The 20945-nt window shown below is 44.7% G+C and overlaps 1 protein-coding gene across 1 annotated transcript in view; it reads right to left on the reverse strand.

Moving 5' to 3' along the window:
* The window catches only part of sorcs2 (sortilin-related VPS10 domain containing receptor 2), a 353714-nt gene extending 333407 nt beyond the window's left edge, over window positions 1-20307 (reverse strand). Inside the window, exon 1 of the mRNA XM_069672327.1 lies at window positions 19954-20307. Coding sequence (XP_069528428.1) covers window positions 19954-20307 — 354 coding nt within the window. The remainder of the gene's footprint in view (window positions 1-19953) is intronic.
* Window positions 20308-20945: the final 638 nt, after the last annotated feature.

Here is a 20945-nt window from a genome sequence, read left to right on the forward strand (position 1 = left end):
TAAAAGGGTCGAGGGGCCGAGCAGCGAAGCTTTGCATCCACCGAAATAACGAGTGAAGTCGGCAGTGTGGGGGCATTTCGGGTACACCAAGAGGGAGCTGCGACTTATTCAAGACGACGGATCCCCCGTCTGCAAAACCTGCCGGAAAAAAAGTAGCAGCTAAAGTATCAAACACCTATTGCAGGTTAACATACCAGGTGTAAAACACTAACATTGTCACGAGTTTCTAGTTTACTTCTGGTTTTGTATTTCGGTGTTAAGATATGACTTCCTGTTTTTCTTGGTCACTTTGTCTCTTGTTGTCATGACTTCTTCTTGTTTAGTTTTGTGCTCAGTTTATTCCTCGTTCTTGTCATTGTTTACTTTAGTTCTGCGTTTCATTTGTGTTTCATGGGTTAGATCATTTCCTGTTTTACTTTGACACCTTGTCTCTTGTGATGTTCCACTTCCTGCCTTTGTGTGTTTCCCCACTTGTTTGCTTGATTGTCTCACCTGTGTCTAATTAGCATCACCTCCCAAGTTTATTGAGTCTGTGTGCTCCCTTGTCTCAGTTCGTCGTCGTCTTTGTCCTGAATCCTTGTCGTTAGCTCCGTAGTCATCCTTTGTTACCCGAACCTGTTACCTGGACTGTCTTGTGCCTCCCTGTGTTTCCGTTGGATTTGTGGTTATACCTTTCAGTTGGATTTTACCTGGACTGTTCTGGACTAAGCGATTATATTATTTATTATACATAGATTATTAAAAGATAGGCGTGGATGCCAGTTAATGAGAGTAATGCTTCAGTTTATTACCTCCTGGGCTTTTGTCAGTGGAGTCTGGTGGCCTAGGAGAGCGATGTAACAGCTGTTTCCGGTTAAACAAACAAAATTACCACATAAACAACAAGGGTCTATCTCTGTCGGCATCCTTTCTGACACTTTACAGAACAGTCTGAGCCCATCAGGGGACATAAAATGGGCAGGCAGCTTTTTGTATAAGTCATTAAGTGGCAAAAATATGTTAAAGGTTTAAAAACACCCAAACTAATCTTTAAAGAAACAGGTTTAGGAACTGTTAAGCTTCACTCATTGTCAGCTGGTTTTTACGGGCTTGGAAGCTCTATCATATCAATAGGCAGTGGGTTTATGATTGACAGGTGCTCTCTTGCTGGAACAACACGACCGTGAGAACATGAGCCCTTCCTTAAACTAGCTGGATACACTTGAACTGATGTACTGCAGGTCAAATATCATCTCAAAGTCAGGCTTCAACATCGGCTACATCTGACTGAAGAGTCTGGATTATATAACAGGTTCTTATTTAAGGGATGATGTACAACAAGCTGGTTGTTTTAGCAGAAATAAACCCCAACGAGGGCGACGCAGGACCCTGACAAAAAGCACATTATACTATAAACTCTTTGTGCATTACATCACAGAGACCTCGACACACAGAAACACACACATGACCTACAATCATCCCACAGAACAACACAGACTTCTTAGCGAAAGCAGCTTTGCAGATCGTTCCCAGAGACAGGAAAGAAACAGCACACTCCCGGAAATGGGCGAGCGCTGTGCGCAGCGTTCGGCGTTAAGCTGTTTTTCAGAGGTGAATGAAAAGAAAAGGATGATAATGAAAAAGGGGATTAACCACAGAAAGAGAGGAGAGAACCAGTCGGGCCTGTTGTTCAATACGCACAATAAATTTAGAAAAAAAAAGGGCAAACAAGCTCTGTCTCTGCCGGCCTCTGTTGCCCTGCTGGAGTTTTGTTCACCTCAGCACGCCGGCTCTAAACCTCTACTGGGTTTTCTCGAATGAGTGTCTTCCAAGAGACATATTTGCATACAAACAGCCTGTCCATATTCACAGAGGGGAGAGTGGAGACGGGAGGGAAGAAAGAGTGTGTGTGCATGAAAGCGAGCGCAGGGAAGGGGGTTTGTTTGTCCTCCTCAGGTGCTGAGGGGCTTTCGATATAAGCGGAGTGGAGAATCTCATTACCTGAGTGATGCACTGCCTGTGTTTACACACGTTATTCCAAAGAGGCTCTGACGCTCCCTCATTCCCCCTCCTCTCTTTCTTTATCGGTAGGGGGGAAAAAAAGTTCCAATTGCAATAACAAACAAGCCGGTGCAGCCACAGAGGAGGACGAGGGATCAAATGACTTTTTTTTTTTCCAGAGTACGTGCTGTCCCAGGCGGGAAGGTTTGGTGGAAGTGCTTTGCTGAAGGATGACCACCAACAACAGCACTTCAGAAGTCAGACAAGCATGAAGGAGGAGGAGGGGGAGAGGGGAGACGATGAAGTGTGAGTGAGTGTAAATGAGTATTAACGTGTGTGGCACTCACAAGACAATTACAAGGAAGGAAAAAGGAAAGAGTCTGATAGTGTGCACAGGAGGCCTTAAGTAAAAATACACACCACACACTAACAGATTCATTCCCCAACAACCACTCGACTCTCACAGCTGGAAATCTCACTAAATCTCTGCCGGTCAGACGAGACTTTAGAGTAGACAAACATGGCGGACGACGGGCAGGGAGAAAATTCATGAAGAAAAAAGAGCAAACTCTGGATGTCGTCATGGAGACGGCGTGAACATTCTACTTTATGCTTCACGTTTGCTTTTGTCGCCATGGCTGCGGTTGTTGTGCTTCCTGCCTCGGTCAGCTTGCTTCCTGATTGGCTATCGTTCGGTTCCACGTGACAAACCACAGAGCGCATGCTCAGCTGTCATCGGGGTTCCCCCCACACAACAGGATATCTGATCGTAAATATGAAACATGTTCGTGATTTTGCGACTCTTAACACCCCTCACACCACAGGAACGTCTGGAGAGATCATCTTTAGAACCATCAACAAATCAGGAATTTAGTCTGAAAGGGGGGAATCAGGCCCAGATTATCTTGTAGTGTGTATCCCGCCTCACCCATCATTCCAGTAGTGTTTTCTATATAGTGCTAGGGATGCAACCTATCCTCATGCAACAGTTTCTAGCTTCTAATCCCACGTCTTTCACGCTTTGTCACAGCGTATCACACAGACGTCAAAGGTAGCATCCGTTTAAAGGTTCCCTTTAGCCTCTATTTTCTTCCTTTCTTACACGGGGTTAACTTGAAACTGTTAGGTTAACTGGTTATTAGTTTGAATTATTGCAAGGCTAATTAGAGTCTGGGTTAAGTGGTTAAAATATCAACTTAATGTTTTTATTTGTTTCACACACGCTTTAACCCCAGTTGTTTGGTGAAAGTCCTGCATTCAGTGTTGCCAAATGTGCGATAACTATCGTATTTGTACGATAATTTTGCCCTTTCAAAGAAACCCACAATGGCGCGGGTTTAGCTCAGCTGTTAAATCGGCGGCCCCGGATTCAACTCCCGCCCTCGGCCCTTTGACACGTGTCATTCCCATTCTCTCCTCTCTCTAGATAAAATAAATAAAAGGCTATAAAAGGCCACAACTAACAATAACAGTTCAGGGATGCATCTGTCACTCATTGCATCTCTGCGTGAGCGCGGCCTGCAAGCCGCTTCGCCAAATGTGCGAGGATTTAGTAAAAATGGTGCTTTTATTTTGAAGGGTAACAACGGAAGGAACGATTGTGTAATGGGCTGCAATCGACTCTGTTGTGGGAAGCATACAGTTGCTGTCTCATTCAAAGGACGGGACCTCCGTGTTGTCACATTAATATGGTGCACAGATAGTTTATGATAAAATACGCTCATTTTAAAGCTGCAGTACGACATGCATTGTTTGACCCAACCATCAACAGCAGTTGCGGCGCGGTTGTTCTGACTGTTAATACTGCTGCGGATGGAGTTTACATCGGAGAGAGTTGAAAGCACGGTGTGTCTCATGCAGAAGCTAACAGGTACCTTGTCCGTCAAATGAAACACTGCAGGGTGAGGGGATTACACAGGTTATATAAGAACGAACAGTGAGTAAGAACAGGCTTCGGCCATGGCCTCAATCTCTCTCAAACTACAGGATGGATTCACATTAAATTGAATACAGATTTCTCTGCTGTCCTGAGGATAAGTTTCAATGTGGCCAAAACTTTCTCATATAAAGAAACACCTGCAAAACTTTCGACATTTCTGTAAAGCAAATATCATCTCCCATTTATTGCATCTTCTTCCTTTTATTTACATGCACAATATAATAACGGCATAGCCTTTCTTTGTTCAGCCTGCAAAAACTCTTCACTCTTTTTTATCACTTATTTGCAGTTCTTCCATAAAGAAAGTTACTAATGTAATCTTATCTTCCTGACTTCTGCAGGCCTGAAGCCGTTTCTATCTTTAGAGACTGTTTGAAAAATGCTGCTGCATGAGTCCATACCTGAACGGCTCCGGCTCCGATTCCTAACCTGCCTATTAAAAACCACATAATCACCCCTTTACTTTACGTTCAGGTCTATTTTTAGCCTCCCTGTGGCTGACTGACACCTCCTCTCTCCCTTTCTGCTGCAGATGACTGAAATCACCTGACGCCGCCGTGGTGACAAGCAGCACTCCAAACAATAATTCAATTTGTCGCTGCTTTGCATCTTTATTCTCGCTCACAGGCACACGTCTCCTTTCAATCAAGGCAAAGTAAGGCAGATAGAGAGGGCGAGAGACACAGATAAAGACAAAGAGAGAGAGATGTTGCAGAGTATGTTACGTTGTTCCAGAGTCAGATCACAGCGCGCGGCCTCGTCTTTTTCATGTAAAACAACCCATGTTTCTGACAGTTCATTTGTTAGAAACCACCCAAGTGAACATGCAGAGTTTAGATGAAAGCTGCGGAGTTGCTGCGTTTACTTTCTTTCCTCTTCTTTCCTCCCACACACTCACCAGCGTCGCCGCCCGCTCCCCTGACACCACGGTGCTCTAATTGCTATCAACATGACTCACAAACGTTTTTTTTTTTTTCCAAGGACAAGAATTATTACTGGCAAGCTTCACGTCCGTCAACACGTGCTAATTCTCGTCTTACTGCTTCGAGTCGCCTTGTGTGTGTGTGTGTGTGTGTGGGCGTTTGTAGGTGTGTGTGAGGTTGGCACAGCGACCGAGCACGTCATTCCGGGTACAACTCAGGTGGCTGAGTCGCCTTTGAACCGCATACAGCGCTGAGTTTAAGTCTGGGGTTGTGCTCCAACACAAACTTCAGCCGGCTGGGAACATATTATAACTACCACTTATAAAAACAGGTTTGTCTGAACAGCTAAAGGAATTTATTGCACACCGTTCACACTTATAAACTGTTCAGTATCAAATGAACAAATTAAGTATTCACTTCAAAGAACGTGTGACGGAGGAGGAGCTAAAAGCAACATGGGACAACAAGAGGTTTTAGACAAACAGGGGAAAAGTCATAAAGAGAATTAAAAATGTTCTAGATGCAGACAAAGTGAACTGGTTTTAAAACATCCTGGTCTACTGAAGGAATAGTTAATAGTTAATCCCTAGGTGATTACAAATATCAGTAAACACTGAAAGTAAAATGACTGAGCTCTGGGACTTTCATTCAATGGGATTTGAATATTAAATAATCAAATAAGGGGCTGCATTCAAAATATATATAATAGGCATCAATTTGTAACAAGTATTAAATGTGAATTATATCATTCAAGAGATTTAGGCACAAAGCTAAATAATCAAAGTACATGGCAGAGACTGCCAGCGACAAAAATACAACCGTAAGAGTATAAGCGCAGCTTATTACGACACCTATTAAGTTTAGAGTTACACAGCGACCTCTAGTGGTCCTAGTAGTTACTATGTGCGGGAAGTCCGTTAAAGAGGGGGCCATAGGCTGCTTCTAATGTCTCTTAAATTGCATCCATGCTTCCTTCACTCACGTCTTAGTCCCTCCCACCAGAGATGCGTGGAGAGACGCGAGGAAACCAGGAGAGGAGAGAGGAACCGAGGGAATGTTTTTTAAGACGTCTTTTCCGATAAAAGTTACCTTATTAAAGTTAACAGAGGAATGACTGATCATGACAGCGGTATTACATTTAATAGCAATTAATCTTTTCAGACAGTTAACTTATTTTAAGTTATGATCAATATTTCGTTCTAAACGATCACAGGTCATCAGATACCAACTCATTATACTGGCGTTGTTAATAGTCTGTTTCAAGGCGCCCTGTAAAGTCTGTTTTAAGGTCCGCTTCCTCTCTGCGGTATGAAACTCCAGTGATGTTGTCAAGTTTCACATGAGTCCAATCAGCTGCAGCGTCCAATCACTAACTGATATCTAATAAGGGGGAGTGTCGGCCAGTAAAAGAATGCTCTCGTGTATCCTCACTTATCGCTCCTCTGAATTCCCGCCGAGCTCCTCCGAGCTTTGAGTTGGTCCTCTACTTCCGGTTCGAGCGAGGAGCGAGGAAATATCAAATAAGAGACATGAGAAGCAGCCATTGATGGGGTCAAATAAACACAAGACTTACTCCGAGGAAACTGGAGTTTAAGATACATGTGCAACCTCAAATCAACTGTAAAATGACGCACGTAGTGTCACTTTTGTAACGATTTTATCGCCATGCTCTTCACGTTACCTATCTACCTAATTTAATTAGCAAAATTAGAGTACCAAATTTAACCCAAATGATTTCTCTTTTTTTTACCTAAGCAAACTGTGAGTGTTTACTATGTTCAGGGATGGGGTCTTGGCCGCCATCGGTGGGGGTGCTAATTGAGATGAAATCTCTCCTGTGGTTCATAAGTGGTAGGAACAATCGCCCTATGTGGTCTTATGGGCTCGATAAATTCAACCGCAGAGAGCACCAGCAGCCCTACAACAAGCCCATTATGTGCACATCCAAGCACCCAACAGGGCCTCGACAATAACTTAGGATAGTGTTTGCAACAAGGTAAATGGTGTTGGTTCCTAACAGCCAACACAGGCAGTCAAAAGCAGACAGGAAACATTTTCCTGATCACTTTTAAAGCATGTATGGATCTGGCTCCGAGCTACATCGCCGAATCGTTGACGCCCTACGAGCCCGCCCGCAGCCTTAGATCCTCAGGTAGGGGCCTTCTTGTTGCTCTAAAGTCGAGGCTTAAAACTAAAGGAGCTCATGCTTCTGCCACCAGGGCCCCTCGGCTCTGAAATAACCTGCCGGAGGAGATATGGCTGCAAAATCAGCGACTTTCTATCTTTTGAATTACTTCTTAAAACCCACTTTCAGATACTTGCTTTTATGTGGTGATCTTTTTATTGCTTTGTATAGACTGACTGCCATTATATAGCAAATATCAAAGTGTTATCCACCTTTGAGCTTGTAGCGTTTCATCTTCCAGTCAAATCAATAAATATATATACTGATATGATATCATAAATAAACTGCTTTGTGTGTTTGATGTGTATTTTTTATGTTCCTCAGCCGATCACAACTAAGAACACTGACAGTCTGTATCCGTTTCTCTGTTGTGACTTGTGTGGAAGGCTTCATGCTGTTGTTGTGCAATTGGCTTAAGACTGAAACCGAAAATACCCAGGTCCCCAGTGAGAGGGGAGGGATTGAGACGAGGGGGGGGTTTGATAGAAAGTGGGGACGGCTTAGCGGCGAGGGAAGAAGATCCAATCTCTAAATGTGTTCCTGTGAAGGTGAAATACTGGAGGAGCCCTGCTGGGCCGCATTTCACAGAACTCTCCGAGGGACTCCATAGGCAGAGCTTTCCCACTGCTCCTATAGTAGCTGCAGGCAGGCGAGCACACATTTCACACCACCCCCTCACACACATATAACACATACAAAGCCTCCTTCCAGAGCCAAATCCTGCAGGCCTGTATGTATCTACATATTGTTATTGTCAGGTGAGAGCTTGTCAACTTATTCTAAGCTTTTATCTTATGAACAAGAACACAGAAATAGGACTAAGATGCAAAAAAAAACCTAACAATATACAGATAATTTTTGCTCTTAGAAATGAATTAGAAGTGTAGGCAAGGGCCTGTGTCCACTGACGGTGTTTTTTTGTGCTGGCAGCGCCTATTTCCAACTTTTGTGACGTCTCCCTCACTATCCAATCAAAATCAAGAAGGGGTGGGACTTCTGATATCACCTTGTCAACAACAATGGCGGAGGAGGAGCTTATCCTTTCATTTTCCGAGGGTGTCGAGCTGCTGCTAACGCCAGGACGCGCTTCCTTTACATTGTTTTGTTTCCGTGAATGAAAGCAAATATTAAGCATACAGCAATTTAAAAAAGACTTAACAGTAATTAGCAAGGGAGCGGGAGTGCAGCCAGACAACTTTTGTTACCTAGCAACATGAGAAGCGCTCTGGAATTGAGGTCGTGGGCGCTGCCAGTGCAATGAACGCCGTAAGTGGACACAGGCCTTCAATATACTTGCAGCATTAATGGCAATGAGCTTAGTGCTTTATGAAAAATCCTGTGTTCAAAATTAACATTTCAACCTCAGGGTGGTGCCGAGTGAAATACTGAAATACAGGCTGATCATGGGTTGGAAGAGTGCCCAAAACTAGCTAGCGAACTCCAGACCCGGTGTCACAGTGTCTCCCTCCCGCACTTCTGTTCCGTCCCCTTCTCTGAACCTGGCCTATCCAGCTGAACTAGGGCAACATCTCCCCCCCCAGTACGCTCCCCGTGAGTCACTCCCATGTTAGTCCTGCAGGGTCGCTACAGTATTATCCTCTGGGGATGTTGAATTTGCTCCAGTAATTTAATGGCAACATTTTTTTGAGCACAAGAGGAATTTTTGGCCTTATAGAGCAACTGGACGGTTCATGGAGCTTTCAGAAAATGGACATGGAAAAAATGGAAGGACTCAGGTTATCTTCTGGGGAGTGTCAATGTGCTCCATATTTCATGACGATCTTGCGAAAGAGGAATGATATTTTTGGAGTTCATGGATCGTAAAACACAGAATTGAATTATCCTCCAGGGAGCATGAACGGGATCCAGTATTTCAATGGTCATGGACTGTTTAAATGTTGGTTATTTAATGACAATCTGGCGATATGATGATGATATTTTTGTCTTCACGTGGGTTATTTGCCTGATGATGAAAATAGAGGACACATCAGGAGGTCCTGAACAGTGTGGGGGAAAAATACGTTCTGAATTTCATAGAAATCTTGTTTTTAAACTCTTGGATACCACGCCATGGATGTTGACCAAAGAGCTTTTGACTGAATGGTGTCACACTTATGAAGGTAAGCAGGTCACCAAAATTATTAGGAAATCTTCCCCTAAATTTCAGTGCAATTCAGCCAGTGATGTATCGGGAATTTAAATTTTTGTCCTGGTTGGATGCACACAAGACAGATTATTACAAGGCAAAGAAATGTAGGATAAAAGCATAAAGCTCAGCTCCTTTGTTCCTGAGAAGTTGACTCTTATAATTCCACCTGACAATCTCAATGTGACTGACAGATTCGTGCCAGAGCTTTGCATGAAATATGCAAGACGTGGGAGAAGTGCAAGGCGAGGGGCCGCTCTGAATGCAGCTCAGGAACCCAACCACTGGAAGACCCAACAGGATTCCAGTGTGGGTTGCCGGGGAGACGCTAGCAGGATCTTTCTACCACGGCAGCCAAAGCGCTAAGACGATGAGGCGAACACAAAACATCAGGGAACATGGTTCGGGGGGACAGAACTGGTAAAACAATAGGCACATGCTGGGTGTGTTTTTGCACCATGACAAAGGATGGAAAGTTTGGAGAACGCCTGCGATGTTCAAACAGATGAGGGGCTTTCTTGTGTGCCACAGCCTGCCAAGGACTTGTTTTGGCTGCTTTGGCTCGGTAACCAGTGCCCCCCAGCTCCATCACAAACAGGCATACACAGAAAGGTTTCCACTTTGCCAAGAGGTAAAGTTAGGAAGCACTCATATATTCCTTAAACAGCACTACAGGAGCAACCCTCCTCTCAGCAACCTATAAGACAAACTCAGAATCCACCTGGCAACACTTAATCACATAGTAAAACTTTAGTAACATAACGCTCCATGTTTTTTTTAGCAAGGCGGCCATGGCACTAAAACAGGAAGCGCTACCTACCGCCAAGTGGCAAAGAGTCGTCCCATGCCAACACTGCGGCCATCCAAAGAGGGAGGCTTTGGATGGAGATCTTATCGATGGATGAGCTCAATCATCCCCGGTGCTTTTATGTTTCACACAATTAACTCGCTATTGTTGTCGGTGCCCACAGATCGGACAGATATGCACATCTATCGTCAGAGTGAGGACAGTCAGCATTCTGCTGCGCCAAGTCGCCGGATCAGATTTCAATATGTGTTTAGGAAGCAGATACTTTTTTGTTTGAGACATTTTGTATCTGTAGTTGTTGAAATATGAACACTATAAAGGCTGAAATATACAGAAGTTTTCTAACACTGTGCCATTGCCATTCTTGGAAAATCTTTAATAGGGCTGCTAGAATAAGCACAGCTAGAAGGTTCCTGGTTCGAATCCCAGTTTGGAAGTAGGGGGCCTTTCTGTGTTGGTACTCCCATTGTCCAAAGACATGCTTCTTAGGTCAGTGGTTCTCAACTGGTCTAGCCTCAGGTATATAAACCGACTATCCGTCTAAACACACCAGGGTTCGATTTAAACGGACCTCTCGCCCAATGACAGCTGGGATCGGCACCATTCCCCCCACGACCCCTGAACAGGATAAGAGGTATAGATAATGGATGGATGATATAAGATGTTCAAATATGGGAGAGAGTTTTGCTGGAGTTGTCGAGCCCTCCAGGCAATTAAAAACCAAAGTGGTCACCGATTATGTGTTACTAGAGAAAATGAAAGCGTCATCCAGCCACGACTAGCAAACGCTAGTAACTTACTCAATGTGTGCTTTTATATTTTCACAAAATCGTTAAAAACAAAGCCTTTGAATTGAATAAAAAAGAAACCCTGCGACAGTGAAGGGCGGCATGTCAGAGTGACACGGCAAACACCTGCACCCATTGTTTTCTATGTCAGCCTGTTCTCCAGTAGCGCTCGAGTACATGTTTACTCCCTCTGTGTTTGGGTGTCAAATAACACAACGCTCCACAAACCTGCTCGAGTGTACTGATCTGAAAGCAGCAGTCGACTCTAACGGCCACTTTCAATTAACTTTGTCCTCGTTAATAGCTGACATCATCAGTCTCACCATCACCATTCCTCCTCCTCGTCTTCTCTTCATGCCGTATAGCTCGAAGGTTCTTTACACTTCATTTCGCTTCCATCTGTAAAGAATATTACGCGTTACAACCTTTTTACCCCCGTCCTCTCCTCCCTCCCACCATCCCTCAGGTTACCTTGCCAACACCACCTTCAGATCGCTTGCATCGTATTAGACAATTAGGTCGAAGGATTATCCGCCTGCAGCATACATCTAATCTAAACACGGCATTGGTTGAATTTAAATTGAGTATTTAGAGGGAGCCGTAATGTTTTATAATAAGGTGCTTGCCTTTGTTTGCATGGGAAATCATGCCTCGTGCAGGTGAGCACACACACACACACACACACACACACACACACACACACAGGCTATAACAATACAGAGCCACGCTCCGTCTCTCTCTCTCCAGTCACACACACACACACACACTTTCTAGGTCTCCAGGGTCCTGACTTAATGTGAAAGGCATTTGTTCACGCTTCACATACTGAACAGACAGTTCATTTGGCCCCTGGTTGTTCTGCGGTGGAAAATTGTTTGCACATGTGAGGGGAGCCTTTCTCGTCATTTATCTTGTCTGCCCTCGTTCATCCCGCTTAAAAAGACACTCCAAAACCCACACTGTAAATCATCGGGCTTGTTTGCTCGCTTCTCCTCCGTCTCTTTTTTCAATGCGAGTCCTGCCCTGACTCCAAATTACAAAGTACAGTACGGCTGCAGCAGGCTGGCCGTCCAACATGGCCGCCGGGGCGGTCCTTTCACAACCCCAGAAAGCTTCCAGTCATGGAGGATGATGATAGATGCCTGCCTTCCAGGTTCCTTTTATACACAGAGAATGTTCTGGATAATTATTTACTAACAAGACTAGGTCTAAAGCTAGCATTTGGCTGACCGCATCAGGTCAATGTGCGCTCCCACTGGAAGCGTGGCGTGTGCGTGGCGGCTGCGGAACGTGTTCATTTTTATTTTAAAAGCATGAAAACAGAAGAGTCTTCACCCTGCTGGTGTGACACGTGCGTATCTCAAGCGACTCGCGCCGAAAATGTAGAGAATAGGTGGATCGCCTATTTATACCGCGGGCGACAAATCTACAAGGAATTGCAGGTTAAGGAATTGATGCAGGCACAATTATATAGACAGTGTTAATAGCCATGATATGCAGTTGTATTGGTACGTCATATACGTATGTGTCAGTGGGTGTGTATCAATAAAGTTTCTCCCTGAGAGAGTTTCCTGCTTGAGCCGAACTGATGCCCCACTGTGTGTTTATTCCTCCGCAATTATTTTCGGTCAAGTTTTGGGTATGCACGGCAGAATCGCTGAGCAATTTAACTCTGCTAACACTCCCGCAGGCCAGAAGTATATATGTTAATAAAAATAAATAAATAACATCATGTTACAGACGTAACTTGGGTGCGATCTCTCCCTATCTCCCCCTTGCTCGCTCCACGTCTCGGCTCATACGTTTGTTTTCGCTGTGGGTTAATTAAGGTCCCGTTTCTAATGTAAATAAATTGTTTCTGTTCAGACCAACCCACTGAAACCTTTAAAACAAAGACCCCAAACTACCCCTGGATATATGCGCTGAAGACGTACTGTAGGTGAGGACAGCGGACGAGGAGCAGCCCCGCCCACTCCCCGAACAAAGTATCCAGAGCCATGTAGAGAGAGAGTCGTGTCAGTGGAGGTCCAATATGCTCCTTGATCCTCTCTCTATGGCTCTGAAAGACCATCACTCACTCACACAGTCAGTCAGTTTGCTTTTTAAGTCACTAATTAAGTCATTTAGTCTCAACACTGGTCCTGAGAAGCCGCACAAACATCAGATGAAGTGTTTATCATGCGCTGTCATACCGTTTTTATGCTCTAAACCCTTGAACATTCATGAGTCCATAAATCCTGTGTTCTGCTCCTCAAATTTATTCCCACCCAAGAGGGCTCTTAAACCAGGAAGTGGCAGGAATTACCCACAATTCCCCCGTGATGGGTGAGAGGGTGGGGCGGGAGTTTGGACTGTCAGCGGCCCTTTTGCTGCTCATTAATCACTTAGGCCACTGTGGGACAGGCGGCCGGGGACCAGCAGCACACACGCGCAGGCACACACACACACACACACACACACACACACACACACACACACACACTCACACACACACACACACACACACTTTAAATTTAAAAAAGGTGCGAGTGTGTCGTACAATGCGTCTCTGCGTGCAGCAATCGATACACGTAGAATGGACAAACACTATTAAACGTTGGAGGCTGTTTCCTCGCAGGTACAGATTCACATATCGGAAACACACACACACGCACACACACACACACACACACAGATAGTGCTTCAGTTCATCGCCACAAAGAGGAGACAGAAATAGAGAGGAGAGGAACACAGCGCAGAGTTCCCTCAGGCTGGTCAACAACTCAGAGAGAGACATGCACAAAAGAGACCTTTCAATCGTAGAGGCTCTTTATTCAGAAGGCTGGTATCGTGTTCTACAGCCTCATGTCGCTTCTCAGGATGTCACTTTTATTCCTGCGTTCCTGTTTGCACCGTAAATAATATTCTGACACGTCCTTAAACCTGTCTTTTTTATCATGTTAAAGGCGCTGTGTGTTGACATTTTGTAGGTTGTCTTAAATCATTTGGATACAACAGTTTATTTGTTAGATGAATTCAGGGGAAGTCTGTGCAGTCACAGGAAAAGTACCTCCGTGTGAGATCTATGCAGCGGTGTATTTTAGATATGTAGGAGTCGCCTGAGTTGTACTGAGTTCTACCCATCTTGGGAAAGTTATTGTGAAACGTCTCGATGAGGCTCTGACATCAACATTAGGTTTGTGGAGACGACATATTTTTAACAAAGAATGTACCAAACTAACTGCGGTCGTGACTCAACAAAAAGTTCATTCTTGACAGAACAACAAATGGTTTGAGAAAAACATCTTAATTCAGGATCTTTTCTAAGCGTTCTGCCAGATCTCGTCGTCCTCATCAGTTGATGTAGTTGTGCATTGTGCAGTAAGTGCATCTTAAAGTCTCTTTTCATTTAAATAAATGTCTGTTAAGTTGCTATCAGGTAACACACTGGCGCCCAGGCAGTGACGCTCTCCATCAGCCAGCAGTGGTTGGTCTGCCAGAGAGGGTAGGCGGAGCTAAGCGGCTGCTTCTCTGCTCTCTGCAAGTGTTGCGAGTAAACAGTAATCTACTATGGCTGAACAAACAAAGAAAAGATGGATGACTACAGATACAACTTCAACAAGAAGTGAAAATCCAAAGAAAAACAGAAAAAACTCGACGCTCAGGTGAAGCAAACAGTCTGAAAAGAAAAGCGACCGTCAGCCAGGAAAATCAAGAGTTACAACCGGAGCCAACCGTGGACGTCACACATGCAGCACTGTCTGGATATCTGGGAAGTGTGCTCCCGCAGTTACCGTTTATCGCCACATGTGCCACCAAAGAGAACGAAACTTATTAGTTTGTCAAACTTTGGAGAGGAAAAGATGGAAGGACACTGGAGTTGCATTTTTAGAAGTGTTCTGGAGCCATTTTTTCTTTTAAAAATCTGTCAGTTCAATCGACTTCATAGAACAGTAAATCCCGAGAGTATCTACACCAATAACGTTAAATGAAGATGGACAACATATCTCAATCTCCTCTCATTGAACTAATTTGAAGCGGGCGTTGCCATCTTGCGCTGGTGACGTTTTTTGGAGAGTCCCGCCCCTTCCACTAACCAAAACACACAATTAACTTCCCGCACGTCGGCGTATTGAACAGCAGAACAACCTCTTGTGTCGGTCTGATCACAGATATGGAAAGTTCAATGACTGTAGTGTACGTCTCCTCTCGCCGCTACTCTGCTACTCAGGAACAGAACACTGCAGGAGCTGTCAATCATGAGGCCACGCCCCCCTTTTAAAGCATAAAATAACTAATTAAAAGCAAACTTGTCAGAAAAATGAATACTTGGACATAAATCAGCATGATAAGAACTAACTATAATGACAGAAACCATGTTGGAGAAAAATGTATTTTGATTTTTTAGTTTGACTCATGTCCCATCTGTTTACATGGAGGAGGCGGGCTTTATGACCTATACAGCAGCCAGTCAGCAGGGGGCGATAGAGAGGGTTTGGACTCACTTTAAGGGAGCTGTCATGTCGTCCAACTTTTTATACAGTCTCTGATCTAGACTTTCAATTTATATATATAATAACACAACACTGATTAAATGTCAAGGTCTTGAAACTTCCACATTTATGCGTCTGCTCCCAATTTCCTTTGAAACCTTATCTGCATCTGAGACATTAAATTCTCTGCTCACAGAAAAAGAGGCTGATTCTTCTGGTGGTGAAACTAGAAAAACTTTCCTGTTAAATATTTGGTCAAAGAGATAATATTCTCCTTTTAGTACATTTATAAGCTCATTGTTGTAAAAACAGTTTTTAAAGTCATCACAATAACAGCTATAGCACTACGGTGGGTCTGCACCTTCAGCTCTAACGTCCCTCACAGGGACGGGAAGTCCTTCATCTTGACGCTCAGCGATAAAACAAGCCTGCTGCCTTTTTGCCTCTTTGATATTTACTTAATGAGACAGAGTGTACTTTGTACAATTACACACAAACTGCACCGGATAATGAGCTGAGTGATACAGAAAATCCTTCCTCTCTTCTGATTCTTAGAAGTCTCTCAAGGCTGCTTATTCTCAGGATCTAAGGCTATGACCTTTGACCTCCCCAGTGTTGGATTCTTAAAACGCTCCTAATTTTTAGATTCCACTGGCATTTACTTTTGTTGTCCTTAAATATCCTAAATATGCTCCTACTCCAGCAGCGGTCTCTCCTCTTCAAGGACGCATCGGGAGGAGAAGTCCTTTCATGCTCTCAGACATAAATTGTCCAATCAAGGCCCGCCAAAGTAAAGCGACTGTCGCCGTCGCTGCTTCAGGGACGGAGGGAGTACACAAGAGCTGTTTTCAATGACAGCACTTTTACTACACAGCTAAAGGAACAATTCATCCTCCTGTCAAAACACGCTGCATCCCAGTGCGAGGTGGAAGTCTGCCAGAAAACAGACGCACGCATATTACAGCGATGATGCAATGATGTGGTGATTAGCTGAAAGTTTGGAGCCTTTCAGACTCAAACATGGAATTATGAAACAAGAGGGGCGGCAGGGACTCATTTCTCTCACCCATCAATCTGTGCTGCGCTCATAAATGTCAGCTTAGGGGAAATTGAATGGCACCATTTGTCTGTGTTTATTAGGCTGGGATGGACTCCGTCTGAATGACCTTTCAGAGTACAAACCCACGCCAAGCTAACTGGAGGTAAGTCCAACTTCCTGTGAGTGGCGGAGAGAGCGCCAGGATCCCTGCAGACCCGTCGCCTCAATTAAAAATAAATAGGTGAAGGTGTTCGTCAGGAGAAAGGCCAGAGTCCGTAGAGAGAATGTCATTTTCTTATGAGTTAAATTCCCGGTCTTAAATGCCAAACTACTTAAATCCCACTTGTCATTAGTGGGTTGTGATGCCTCGGACTGTGAGCAGTTTGAGTTGATCAAGACTGAGCCCCTTCAAGTCGGGAGGAAAATTCATCTTTATCAAACAGCTCAACACCGCCTTTGTGTTTCTTGTGTTCTTATTGGTCAAAACTGTAATCTTAAAGAAGGAAACATATATTTTTTGCTGTTATTTTCTGTATCACCTTGTTGTTGTGCTAAAAACAACAGTGACATCTCGGTAGACAACTGGCGGAAGTAACGACACAGTCTATGCAGAAAATGCTACGTGAAATCAGAGCTGCAACTGTACTGTTTAAAGATATTGCTACTTTGCTAACATTATTTAACAATAACTTCTCACAGCCGGTCAGACTAGCTTAAACACTACAGCATTAAAGCCACAGTGTCGATGTTTCAACAAGCTAACGCTAACATGTATTTAAGAACAGAGCGTTAGCTTGCCAGCCCCAGTGCCTGACAGCAAGTAAAGATACCCTTGCTAGCTCCTCCCCTTTAAAGAGCAGCTCCAGTCATGTTTTAAGACGTATAAAATGCTCTGCTTGAAATAATAAATTGTGCAAAATACGTTTAATTACCTTGTAAAAATCCTCCCAAGGCATCTCCTCCTTCTCCCTCATTAAAAATTCCTGAACCTGCATAGGCCCCGCCCACTATGCAAATGTCCAACCGCCAAACAAAACACATCTCTGCAATCATTTAGTGGCAATTTGTTGAAACTTAGCTAGCTTGAAATGTAGTCGATGACGATGACAGTTACAGCTGGCTCGCGCATCGCCAAAGTGGTTGCCATAGGTTACACATAATGATATGCATAGCGTCACCCCATCTATTAACGGGATTGGCTCCTCAGGTTTGTGACATCTCAAACCTGCCAATCTGAAAACGTGTTGTTCAGCCTGTCCTTGGTACACTGCAGTTTAAAAGCAGACAGGCCCAGCCATGGAGATGATGCTGATGTTGTCCTTGATATGTCTTGAAGCACATGAAAAACACCACCTGGAGATGTTTACAAGATTAAACACTGGATTTAACCTGGAGGGGGGCTTTAGGAGGTTTAATCCAGAGCTGTTTTATGGCTTGTATGCTCTTATTGCCACCCAGCATCCTTCTATAGCTCCTCCTGCATTAGGGTTCAATAGTCGCGGCATGGATTGGCAGGTTGCACTAAATTGCTTGCACCTAAAATTGTTTGTCATATAACTAAAACTTTAACCACCACACAGGCAGTTAAACATAAGCCATGAACACAACTGGGCCAATGCATAAAAAAGAATGCTAAAGCTAGCTAGCCGAACCTTCTTTGTTAAATGTGGTGCAAACCGCTGTAATCAGGCTGATTGTTTTAGCGTGGTGTTACATGACTGAAAAGTGACATGCAGTGGGAGTTATGGCTAATATTAGCACGCTGTAGTACATAGCTCTAATTGCAGCATAAAAGCATTCATTTAGCTACAACTAAATCATCACAGAGCAGTTTTTCTTGGGCTTGACAAAAAAATGGTTAAAAAATCAGCAGCCCTAAGATGCCAGTCAGCGCTGCCATGGAAAACGCCCACTCAGGCGCTCCAGGCTTCGATATTATTTCGACAAATATATCCAAAAGCTGTTTTTCCCTCTTTGAATAATGAAAACAATAACTGCAGATTTTATTGATACAGAAAAGTTTCAGCTCAACTTCAAAGCCGCAGAGTTCAAAACATGTCAGTAAAAACTCCAAGACACTCATTTAAGAGTCATCTGAGTCTCTCATGCAGTAAACATGAACATACTTTGCAAATCACAAGATTTCAGCCTTCCTTTCTTTCCCCTTCTTCTGCGATTTGGCCCCATCAGCGTGTGAAGGCGCCCTGAGCAGCTTTAAATTCAATCTCTCGCTTCTGTCGATAAAACCAATAAGTTGAACGCTACCTCCAAATGTCACCGTTTACATTATTTACAGACCAATTTGTCACGAAAACTCCAGCAAATGTGAGCGGGATAGGTCTGCAGCCTGTTACACGGCCACATTATTTTCCCTCTCGTGTTATTTTCTTTTCTCCCAGAGCCGCCTGCAGCAGCCACGGCCAGTAAAAACAGCAATGTGTTACACTGACAGAAAGCCTCTGATTGCGAGTGATGTCCCCACCAGACACCGCCATTCAAACAGCCGCCCACCCCCCTGCTTCTGTCAATACCCATCACAAAGACTGCTCCTGTTTACATAGCTGAGCTGAGCTCACTTGACCTGACCCTGAGGACAATGCACTATAATATTTATACAGTTATAAGAGTTTAATCCCAAACGCAGTCGAAATATGACTAAGATATTCAGACAGGAGCTTCATTCAGTGTCTCAGGAATCGAGTCATGATTTCAGCGGATGCATCATTTTTTGTGCTATTTTTATCTCCACTGATTCCTCTGTTCAATCCCAGTGAGACTCTTTTTTTAACCAGTGCATCTGCCTCAAATCTACATTAATGCCACTATGTCTGCAGACGCTGACAGCGAAGGCGTAACAAGCAGCCAACATCCGCTTCCATATGAGCCAAATTGCCTTTCAAACCACAAATAAACAAGGCGCTGCAAAATTCATGGACAAAAAGGCTCCATCAATATTTCAGTCATGGCTTTGTGTGACTAAATCACGCACAGAGCCTGTCTGCTTAGTGGGCGCTCCTCGTCTCCACGCTGCGCTGCTCTGTGCGCTCACAGGCGCGTCCTTGGACTCCTTCTGCATGTTAACACAGGCTGTGGTTACCACATGAGTGCTTATTATTGTGATTCTCAAAGTGGGGTCAGGGGACCTTCCCCGGGTCACTAATTGAACATTAAAGGGGTTCAGGAAGTCAGCTGAGGCCTGTGTTAATTAAACTGCCATTTAATAAGAGGGGAAGTTCAAACAAAGGCTCTAAATTATAATAACTTTCCCTCTCTGTGCAGCGCAGTGTAAACAGACAATAAAGATGCTGGTGAACCTGGGCCACCATGTGATGTAATGACAGTCTGAGGAGACACAGTGAGCATCTGTGTGTGTATGAACATGTTATAAAACTCCTCATCTTTCAACAAAGCCCGCAGCCTGACAGCATCCAGCGCGCGTCCAGCAGGACCACCTGGATGCGTAAAAACCTCCCCGTGCCTCCTCCTCTCTGCGCCGCGCCGCGTGCGTCTGCAGCGGCAGCCTCCACCGAGAACAATAACTAGTTTGTGGTGATGTACGCTGAGGCTGGAGTGATGTATGGAGAAAGGTGACAAAGGGGGGTGTATGGAGGGGGTGGTGCACGAACCAGCGGTTCGTGACGGGACGGGGTGAGGATGGGGATCGGCTACTTACGCTGCTGTTCTCCCCTGTCCAGTGGACCATCGCCTGGTTGTGGGTCGCATCCCCTTTGAGCACGAAGGAACTGCTGAGCAGAGACATTTGTTTTTCCCGGGACAGCGCTCTCCTGAAGCGGGGTGAGCTCTCCGCGCCGACGGCTTCCTCGTCAACATCCGTCGGTAAGCCCGGCGGGGAGCCTCCGCCACCGCCGCCCATGTCCAACGTACGGTCCTCCCCGCCGCGCCGGGTTAAAGCCCCGCTGTCACAGCGCGCGGGTCCCGGCAGTGCCATCCAGGCAGAGGCGGTCAGCAGAAAGACGCAGAGGTGCGCAGCGGAGGAGAGCGGGTTCTCGGGGCGCAGAGGAGCCATGCTTTGCGCCGTAGTAGCGCTCGAATCGCGGAGACTGATGGAGAGAGTGCTGATGCTTGTGGAAGATAGATAGGTGTATACTGTAAGCCGAGAGAGAGAGAGAAAGAGAGAGAGAGAGAAAGGGAGGGAGGGAGGGGAACTAGAGCGAAGGCAAACAGTGGGAACAACGTGGACGCGTCTCTGTGCCAAAAGGAGCCACAGGACGGCGCAGTGGTGCCACCTGCTGGCCTGCAGCTGCAGCGCCACGCGGCTGAGCTATTAATCAGTGCAGCTTTATTAAGTGTCGCCACATGAGGGATTCAGTTTAAATGTGACATATGACGTAATAAAAACATGCCTTTTCATTCAAATGTCGGCCGCTGATTCTTATTTTATACGGAGGCCAATGAAGAACAATTTACAGTTCTGTCTCTTTGGAAGGAAAGATGTGAAGACTAAAGGAAAATTGTGTTTTGAGAGAATTAGCTAAGACTTTCAGACACGGATTCACAAGTTTCAGTGAACGTGTACGTGGACTCATGGAAGAAACTGATGATCAGTGAATCTTTAAGGTCTATCAGTGGCATTTTCAACCTTTAAATTTAGTTTACAGGTGTAAATCATGTTCTCTTGCTTTTTAAATACACTTAATATGAATT

The sequence above is a fragment of the Semicossyphus pulcher genome, unplaced genomic scaffold (assembly GCF_022749685.1).
Source record: "Semicossyphus pulcher isolate SPU_LCO1_2020_fin unplaced genomic scaffold, fSemPul1.0.p SCAF_21, whole genome shotgun sequence".
Lineage (NCBI taxonomy): Eukaryota > Metazoa > Chordata > Actinopteri > Labriformes > Labridae > Semicossyphus > Semicossyphus pulcher.